The sequence below is a fragment of the Ailuropoda melanoleuca genome, chromosome 10 (genome assembly GCF_002007445.2).
Source record: "Ailuropoda melanoleuca isolate Jingjing chromosome 10, ASM200744v2, whole genome shotgun sequence".
Taxonomy (NCBI): Eukaryota; Metazoa; Chordata; class Mammalia; order Carnivora; family Ursidae; genus Ailuropoda; species Ailuropoda melanoleuca.
Genome location: NC_048227.1, coordinates 77,898,755 through 77,909,359, shown reverse-complemented (window position 1 = coordinate 77,909,359; position 10,605 = coordinate 77,898,755). Strand labels below are relative to the sequence as shown.

Sequence of the window (10,605 nt, the reverse complement as noted above, 5' to 3'; positions counted from 1 at the left end):
CTATCTCTGTCGAATAAATAAATAAAATCTTTAAAAAAAAAAAAAAGATCTTTCAGGGAAAGGTAGGTTTCAGTTGATATTTTAAAATACTTAAGAGTTATGGGGCGCCTGGGTGGCACAGCGGTTAAGCGTCTGCCTTCAGCTCAGGGCGTGATCCCGGCGTTGTGGGATCGAGCCCCACGTCAGGCTCTTCTGCTATGAGCCTGCTTCTTCCTCTCCCACTCCCCCTGCTTGTGTTCCCTGTCTCGCTGGCTGTCTCTATCTCTATCGAATAAATAAATAAAAAAATCTTAAAAAAAAAAAAAAAAGATTTAAAAAAAAAATAAAATAAAATAAAATACTTAAGAGTTAAAGTACTTTTTAAAATACAACTTATTGGTATCAGCTAATAAATAACAAAATAATAATTTCCCATATCTTTAAAATCTCCAATAATTACAAGGTTAGAATTATGTATGAGGTAAAATAAGAATTATAACTTCGACATAAGATCTGAATTCCAAAATTATGAAAAACATATAACTAAAAAAAAAAACCACTCAAATATTTTATTTTCAGTCTTGATTTAAATGTGGCATGATAGTGAAGGACTATGATTCTCTCACGAGAACTGAGTCAATTAACCTAAAGCTCTCCCCAGATTTACATTCCATTCCTACCAGCAGAACGACTCTTCATTGTAGACTCTTGTTCAACTTTCAGAGGCAAGACTAAAAGCAACTCTAAGCATTTTCTGGATGATTTGCTGGGTTTCTAACCAAGTGACCAATGACATTTCTACCTTGTAAAGAGAACAGACCCACCCAGGCCCAGGTCAACAACTCACTAATGTTACATTTTCTCCCAGAACACGTTCAACCTATAGAGCCAGAAGATGTGGCTCAGGTTGTGTTGCTTCTTCAACATTTCTAATAGATTTTCTTTCACACATAAATTTGGATATTTAATTTCCAGTGTGTATATTTATATTCTAGTACATATAATTCTAATACAACTTATATTTAATTCAACATAATATTCAAATACATTTTATATTCTTTTTTTTAAAAGTAGGCTCCATGCCCAGTGTGGAGCCCAATGCAGGGTTTGAACTCGCAACCCTGAGATCAAGACCTGAGCTGAGACTAAGAGTCACACACTTAACCAACTGAGCCAGCCAGGAACCCCAAATACATTTTATATTCTAACATATAATTCTAGTAAAATAGTCTCTTCTCAAAAACAAAACTAACAAAAAATGTAAAGACCCATTTCAGCCAACCAGACCACAAGACTGATACAGCATGATACAGCACCCACACTGAAGGTACCATAGTTGGCAACTAAGATGCTATGAACCAAGCATTTGGGGAGGAGTTTTCTTACTGACAAGGATTGTCCTTCCCACGATGTTCTTGTTAGCACTACTTTCCTCATCACTCTGCCAGGGTTTCTATCAGCAAGAATTTCTTGGCAGTTAACTCACAATTTCCACCCACCAAAGGAAACTGAAAGAACCAAAGGCAACAACCAGCAACTTGAGAATTCTAAGGTTGTTGTCTACCACAGTCCAGTAAATTGATTAAATTTCCATGTTACTAAATGTAAGAGAAAGCCACATTAAGTCCATTCAAGCCACAAACCAGTTTTCCTGTGTTTTGGATACAAACACTATTACTACATCTAAAGTTTAAGGGTTGACAACAAAACTCCCAGTTTCTGTGCATTTCTATAAAATCTCATTTCACAAAACTAGTTAGTAGTTTCTAGTTTGCAAAGAATTTTAGTATTTGTTTCTAGTGTCTTAGTAAATGCTATTGTAAAAATGAGAGAGAACGAGTTGTCCCCAAATAACTGAGGGATATGTTTCAAAGCTTTTGTAAATAGCATTTGTGCGTTATTTTACATTTTAATTGCCCTCTTATACACGTTACTGCCTCTGATTTGCACAGCAACACTGTGAGGTAAACAGAAGGAACTTACCCACAGTTCACAGTTGAAAAGCCCAGCTCATACAGTTTAAGTGTCCAGGTTACATGAGTAGAAAATAAAATAACCAAAACTCAGAACACAGGTTTTCTGTTTCTCTCATACCACACCGTGTGTAAGTTGGAGCTTGGAATTTGAAATCTATCTTCCCACAAAAATAATATTGTACATGGTGGTTTGGAGTCTAGACTAATCCACAAAGACCTCTTATTCACAAAGACTGAACTATCGAAAAGTAGCATAATACTATACAGCTAAAAATGGATTTGTGTGGACTGACCTGAGCCCCTAACTTACACAGGTCACACAACTTCTTTGGTAATAAATATGACCTATACTACAGAGAACAGATCCTATTTGTATAAACGATTGGCCAATCTTTCCAATGCCCATCATCTGAAGAAGCAGCTAGACCATTCAGAGCAGGAAAGGAGTGCAGAGCCACAAACACATCCCCTTCCTTCTTTCTGGTCCCAGTGGCCATCGTTTCTCCTCACCAGTGGAGATATAATACAGCAGCTTCGGAAACAGTAATTGCTCTCTGGGATTCTTGCAGTAGCTTGCTGTCAGTCCCAGGCAGAAGCTGTTTGTTCAAACAGATAAGCTCTGTGTCAGATATGTCAAGTCCCAAGTACCTAGAGCTGGCATGGTGAACAAGTTTTACCTCTCATTCCAGTCTAAGTTACAAGCACTCCAGTGGGAATGGTTCAGATTGGAATGGGGCTCAGAGGCAGGAAGGGCGGATGAGAGATGCCCATCATAGGCATGTAGGCACGGTTATTCGGGAAAATAATTCTTTATTTTATACCGAAATTAGAGAAAGTAATGAAATCAGAAAGAAGTGATTACATTTTTTAGATAGATTCATTTTATTTGCTCAAAAAGTAGGAAATTAAAAGGAAAACATGATTAAATCCTTGGTACTCTTGCTCCTCATTTCCAAAGGATATCTTCTTGTACCTAACAGGTATACTAATTCTTCAAATGAAGGTTTCTCTCTACCTGTAAAACCCCCAAAAGACTGTTTTTCTCTATAGGCCAAGAGGAAAAGATAGGAAACTGTCCTGTGACTGAGCAAATACCTCTTTGTCCCTCCTTTCCCCCTTGGATTACGGAATGGGGAAAAAAATAATTAATAAATTACCTCATCACTCTGCCAGGGTTTAATACATTTTAATACAACAAAGATTTAATACATTTTAAGTATCCCTCTCTCCTTACATCATCCCAAAATATAAATCAAGCTGGATGGATAGGAAGACAGTGAGATAGACAGCAGTGTGGCTTCTAAGACTGGATGAGCACCAGAATCACATGGGTTGTTTAAAAACCAAAAAGATTCCTTGGCCTAACACAAAGGTGGAAAAGAGGAATCTACTTTTCCATCAATCCACAGAAAATCCAGAGGATGAGTTAAGTATAAGGACAGTTAGTATAGAGGAAAGAACCTTGGAGAGTTCACATTTCTCCACCAGGCATTTACTCTTATCAAGGCTCCAGAAAGGCCTTCCAGACACCCACTACCCCCACATCCAGGCTACATGCTTCTCTGACACAGCCTCACCCCATGTAAGTCCACAGCATCGTGTACAGCATTCATCTTCTCATGAGATTATAGCTGCTCAACTAAAGGACTAATGAATCAGAAATCACATATTCTGTCAGTAATTCTTTTCTTTAAAAAAAAAAAAAGAAGACCTAATTTGAGAGAGCACATGCACGCACGCAAAAGTGGGGAGGGGCAGATGGAGAGGGAGAGACAGAATCTCAAGCAGACTCCACCCTGAGAGCAGAGCCCAAAGGGGGGCTTGATCCCACAACCATGAGATTGTGACTTGAGCCAAAACCAAGAGTCTGACACTCAACCAACTGGGCCACCCAGGCGCCCCTAAGTAGTCTTTTCAATTGTGTAAATTTAGCTAGTTAACTTCTCTGAGTCTCATCTTTTTCTTAGAAATGAAGAGAGGGAACTGATTTCTTTTTTCTTTTTTTTTTCAAACTACCACCAGGCTTTATTGCTCAAAATACAAGCTAAACACAGAGTAAACAAGGACCCCAAAAAGACAGATTCCAGATCCACGGAGGCAAGAGTGGGACCTGGCGGCCCAGCCAGCCCAGCCGCTTCTGCCGCCTGGACTAGATGTTCTTTGTGAGGCAGCACCCCACGCTGGGGGAGATCGAACTAATTTCTTATGGATCCTCCAGTTATAGAACCCCAGTCAAGATAAAACTATATCAAATCATAGCAAGCTTCTACGTAAGACTGCAAAGTAAGTGGCATAGAGTACATAATCTATAAACATTGGTAGAATACTCTGGTGTTTTTCCCTGTTTTCCATTCACAAGTAACCTAATAGGCAAAGCTGTCTCATTTTCAGTACTTACTTCCACAATCATCTCTAATGTCTATAGTGGCAAATGGCATGTCTCTCAGAGAATCCATAGCATTAGCTTCAAATTCTTCTGACGTTTCCTTTTCTCTTGATACATTTTCACACTCACTGGAATTTATTCCTCCTTTATCAAAAAGAAAAATATATTACTTATTTTTAAAAATTATATCCTAAACTAAAACAAGTTAACTGAATTCAATATATAATAACATCTGTTAAGAAATGATATTTGTATTCAAATATATTGTAAAGCTATATAAGCATTATTTATACCATATTCTATACTTCTATAAATGCACTTTTATCTTAAACAGCTTTAATAATTTTCTGAAGGACAGCATTCACCACAGGGTTAGATGAACACTGAGTTAATCAACAATCCTTAAAATCTTTTATAGCTATATTTTCTTAACTCTAAAGCTACATTTTATTCCACATAACTTTTTGAAAACAAAACAACAAAGTTTTGTCAGTCTCCCTCACATTTTTAACTACATCGCATATATGTTCTTATTTGCACAAGTTCTGACCTTTATTTTTTTTCAATAAAGACTTTTAAATTTTTTCTCTCCATTATTATATTAACATTGGAAATTCATGGCTCTAAACATGCATGGTTCTAAATATGCTTTCCTAGAAATTCAATGATTAAAAAGCAAAAGATTTTATAGTTTCCCTGACAGATTTCCCAAGAACATTTGCTAATATTAAAGCCACATTTCACATTTGGTCTTTGTTTTCTTGTTATGGGTGGAACAATCATATACCTTGGGTGGAGGTTAAGGGAAAGAGGGTGTCTGTTTCAACTGATAAAATTAATTGCTAAATGTATCAGTAGGTGGTCGTCCCAGTACCATTATTTTCCATGCTTTTACTGACAAAACACAAATGTCGTTTGAACTAGGACTGAACAAAATCTTGGGATAATTATATAATTTTTACCCTATGCATTTACTAAAGACTAATTTACCATTAAAGATATAAATGAAGTCATTTAATTCTTTCTGTTGTAACCCTCTATTTTCAAATACAATACCTAAAAACCACATTCCATTAAGAACATGGCTTACAACACACAACATGGTAACTATCATGAAAGGTAATAGTTAACATGTATACCAAAAAAATCTAAATTTTTTTTGGAATTTGAGTGATCTCTACTATTCTCACACACACCACACATACACACACACATTTTTTAGATAAAAGCAAAAAAAACCAAAAAGATTTATATATAAATTAGTCATGTTCAATACCAAAACAAGCAAACAAAAAAAGTAATAGTACATTCTTAATAATGATACTATTTATCTATCAAGTATGAGTGCCTGGCACACAAGTGTTCTACAAATATTAGTTTACTATGAGCCTAATCACAGACTTACAACTATTTGAAATATGTGAGAACAATTAAATGTTTCCTATTTTTACGTTTGCACTGAAAAATATAAATGCAGTTTATACCTAAACAAAAAATGTTAACAGATCAATACATATCTTGTACCTTCGGGCACATGCAGCCACTCATAAAGAATCATCACTGACCATGAAGCTTACATTTGAAAAGGTAGCAGGAAAGAGTATTTGGGCAGTTAAATATGCACAAAGCTGAATGAAAATCAAGAACAAAATGAAATAAACCCAACTTTTGTTTTTCCCTATTGTATTCTTTTTTTTTTTTAAAGATTTTATTTATTTATTCGACAGAGATAGAGACAGCCAGCGAGAGAGGGAACACAAGCAGGGGGAGTGGGAGAGGAAGAAGCAGGCTCATATCAGAGGAGCCTGATGTGGGGCTCGATCCCATAACGCCGGGATCATGCCCTGAGCCGAAGGCAGACGCTTAACCGCTGTGCCACCCAGGCGCCCCCCTATTGTATTCTTAATCTAAGAACTTATTACTAAGTTCTGAAGAGCTAATGTACAGCATGGTTACTGTAATAATATATACTGTACTGTATACCTGAAATGTGCTGAGAAAGTAGACCTTAAGCATTCTCACCAAACAAAACAAAACAAACAGAAAAAAAAAACCCCCAAAACTGTGTGAGGTGATGGATGTTAATTAACTAGACTGTGGTAATCATCTCACAATATATATACTTACATAAAATCATCACACTGTACACTTTAAATACATTCAATTTTATTTGTCAATTACATCTCAATAAAGCTGGGAGGAAAAAAAAGACCTCAGTGATATGAAATTGGCCCACTTAACACTGACATTTCAACTGTAGCTCTAAAGTCCCCGTGCCCCTCAGAAACATACTGGATTCTTGGCAATATGTGGAATGGCCTAAGAGGCTGACTTCTGTGCTCTACTAACACACTGTGAAGGCAAAAGGAAGACCTGAATAACATGATGAATTAAATTTTGTCATTTTTTAAATGAAAAAAAGTTATCGAAATACTCTTAGTTTATCTTGAGCTCCATTAACCAATAGTTAGAGAACAGGTGCTATGTGGATCACTCTGGTTATACCAGAAGCAGAATCAGGAAGGGACAATGGTCATTGGTGACAACAGCGGCATTTAGGTAATGATGCGAGGCAAGCTGGCTGGTGTAACAGAAAGGGTTTGGTACCAGAAATTAGGAGGCAGATATTCTAGTTTTGTGTGCTGCCACCCCACTAACTGTGTGATCCCAGGCAATTCGTATGAACTCTCCAGGCTCCACTACGTATCTCCTCTCCTAGATGACATTGTTATCCTAGTTGAAAAATTCTAAATCCTGCTGCACTTTAGAATCACCTGGTGCTTTTTAAAATTATCAATGTCTGGGTCTCTCTCCAGGCCAATCAAATTGGAATCTCTGGAGATCAGAGCAGCCATTGGTATGTTCTTAAAGCCTCGCAGGGTGATTCTAATGCGCAACAGAAGTAGGGAAATCACTGCTCCANCAACAGAGGTAGGGAAATCACTGCTCCAGAAGATCCCCTTTCATGTCTTCCATACCTTGATTCTTCAACAGACCAAGAGATTATGTTAACAGTTGTGAATAATCAATTTAAAAGTAAAAACTCGGATTGGATGTTTCCTGTTAGGGAAAACTTTCCTGATCCCCAGCTCAGGGCTGAGTTAGATATCCCATCTCCTTCCCAGGACATACGGCTTCCTCCAGTCACAGCACAAACACACATTGTAGGTGTCCATTTGTCAGTCTTCTCCATTAGACATTAAGTTAAAGTGATCATATAATTTAACACAAAAACTGGGACACTTCTGAAAGTGAAACGGGGCACTTTTCATAATTATACCCCCATTGATAAGTATGGTTCTGCCATTCTAAGTTCCTTAAGTGCCACGTCTTATCTTCATTTGATTCCTCACTGCCTAGTACAGAGTTCAGCTCACAGCTGGTGATCAATACATTTGTACTGAATGACTGGGTACAGGTAAGCACACATCTGAGGGTGGTTAATAATATCTCTATAGGTGCAGTATAGCTACCTCAATGCCCAAGAAAAACTAATTCCTGGTGTTTAAATGGCAGCTTCAGCACATCCCAGGATGACGAAGGAAAGGTACTACTATCCCATTTGACATAAGTATAAGAAGTGAAGTATACTAGTACTTGCTCAAAATCATTCTCCATCTTGTCAGATAAAACATAAACTCTTGAATGCCACATTATGTCAAAATCAACAGTCTAGAACTTGAAATACAAACTTTGTTCCACNGACATAAGTATAAGAAGTGAAGTATACTAGTACTTGCTCAAAATCATTCTCCATCTTGTCAGATAAAACATATATAAACTCTTGAATGCCACGTTATGTCAAAATCAACAGTCTAGAACTTGAAATACAAACTTTGTTCCACGAAACTACAGAATAATAGAACCAATTTTTGTAGATACGAATTATTAACTCAGAAAAAAGAGAATACCACTTCCAAATAACTCTTCACATAATTGCTGGTCATTCTCTAGACCAACGTTTCTGAACAGAGTTCAAATCTGGAAGCCTTCCTCCAGTTCTCTAAGCCCCACTGTTTGGGCAAAGGTGACAGACGCAACTTAAAGACACCCATCGTAACCATACTTTCTACAAGAGCTGGAAGTATTCTGCTTTTGAAAAACTGCCTTAAAATAACAGACTCTTAAGTAAAGCATTTAAACCATAAAATGGTCATTTTGAGTACTTAAAATTTGGTCTAACTACAGTCAAAATAAAAGTCTATCTTTTGCACAAATCCAAATAAAACAACAGCTAACACCTGAGCATGTAGTAACCCTAGGCAGAGCTGGAAGCACTGGATAGGTAAGGACTCATTTAATCCCTACAACCATGCTATCAGGGAGGTACGATTAACTTACTGATCGCACAGACCAGCCAATTACGTAACTTGCCCAAGGTTACCGCTAAGTTTGGGGTTGGAATTTGAATCCTGTCACTCTACCGTCAAAACTTCGTTTTCTGGTAACACACCCCGTTGCCTCTTAACATACATCGTTTCTAGAGCTGTAAAGTGAGGGAATCTTTTCAAAAAACACTCTGGCAACAGGTCAGGAGCTCTGAAAATGTTCTTCTTACTAATATATCTGTATCTATCATGTATGCTGACCTAGACTCACCACAGCTTTGTTTAAAGAAAAGTGGAACAACTTAAATGTCAATAACAGAGAAATAAATAAAGCATACTCACTCTAATGACAACTAAGGATAATGGCTATAAAGACTGCAATAACCAAAAAAAGTTTATACCAAATATTGACTTTCTAAAAAACAAATACAACATTGCATATCTTCNAACAGAGAAATAAATAAAGCATACTCACTCTAATGACAACTAAGGATAATGGCTATAAAGACTGCAATAACCGAAAAAAGTTTATACCAAATATTGACTTTCTAAAAAACAAATACAACATTGCATATCTTCTGTCATTACAATTATATAAACAAAGTCTAAAGGATATAAATTATTTCTGAATGCTGACATAGCTGTACTCAACATATTTGTATTTTTCTCCCATTCTGCTATTCCAATATTTTAAATAGAATATTACTTTTATAAAAAGAATGAATGCATTTACTTAAAATATATTATAAAACTGTACATTAAGTATACACTAATATTCAAATATATGTGCACTTCAGCAAATGACTTTATTAAAGACAGGCCAAAAGGTGAAAAAAGGACAAATAGTTTTTCCTGTGCCACACAAAGTACAAGCTTCCTTTTTGGATAATAAATTGCGACTTCATTAAGCATGACTCTTCTATTCACTGTACTAGGTATATCTGGTAGGTATATTCCCCAAGAACCAATGGAAAGGGTCACTGCCATCCATGCTAGTGCTGGCTTAGCCACTAAAAATAGTAGCATCTCACATCTAGGTAAGTGTTGAACTGTGTGATAAACAACAAGTCAGCTTTGGTTTCCTCTTCATAAAAAGAGAACAAAAATACAATCCACTACTAGAAAGAAATGGACAAAATAAGGTAATACTGGGTGTAAAGGTTCATAAGGAGACAGTAAACTCCAAAAACATCTTACACTTTGCCAACCAAGTATGAGTAAGGAAAAAGACCCAGATAATGCTACCAGTATCCTGAACTGCAAGGCCACACACGAAGCACAGAGCCAGGGTGTGGGTCTCCTTTCTCCCTGATAATCCCCCACCCACTCTCTACAACCTCCGCACCCACCCAACAAGTCTTAATCATTCATTCCCATAATGACTGTACATTTATTTCTATTCGTTAACAGCTATCATGTAACACATTTTAACATGTTAAGGCTCTTTCTCTTTTTCTCCGTTTATACTACAAAAGTCTCGCAGATGAGCGTCTTTTCTCTAATAGGTTTTCGGTCCCTTTCACCCCAAGTCCAACCCCTCACTAGCTCTACCCACAAATTTCAGCTCATAAGAATGCTGACCTAAACTGGAAATGAATTCTGGGCCTTGCTACAGATTTGGCGCCAGTTTAAAAGGTCATTTCCACACCTGGAATAAAATCAAACAGCGCGGTGGTTCAGATCTTTAATGTCTGGGATAGACGATGAAAACCGAGATTTTTCTGGGTTTCGCTGACCACACAAACACCGGGGGGAGGGGCTTGAAATACGAACTGAAGGCCACAAGATCAGAAAGCGGGAAACAAAAGTGAAACTTCGGGCAGGTTTGCACCCCTCGCCTCCCGCCACACCAAGAGCGCGCGCACTGGAACGCTGGGTTCGGGGCAGCCGCGAGCACGACGGGTTGCGCGGGGTTCGTCGGCGCGGCCCGGAGTCC

At 37.5% G+C, this 10,605-nt stretch overlaps 1 protein-coding gene across 4 annotated transcripts in view; it reads right to left on the bottom strand.

Moving 5' to 3' along the window:
• The window catches only part of AKAP7 (A-kinase anchoring protein 7), a 150,788-nt gene that overhangs the window by 139,941 nt on the left and 242 nt on the right, over nt 1-10,605 (bottom strand). For 3 of the 4 annotated variants that reach the window (XM_034669153.1, XM_034669152.1, XM_034669154.1), the window contains exon 2: nt 4,354-4,485. In XM_034669153.1, coding sequence (XP_034525044.1) covers nt 4,354-4,485 — 132 coding nt within the window. Of the gene's footprint in view, nt 1-4,353; nt 4,486-10,317; nt 10,600-10,605 lie in introns of those variants that run through there. The other variant, XM_034669155.1, reaches the window with a different exon arrangement.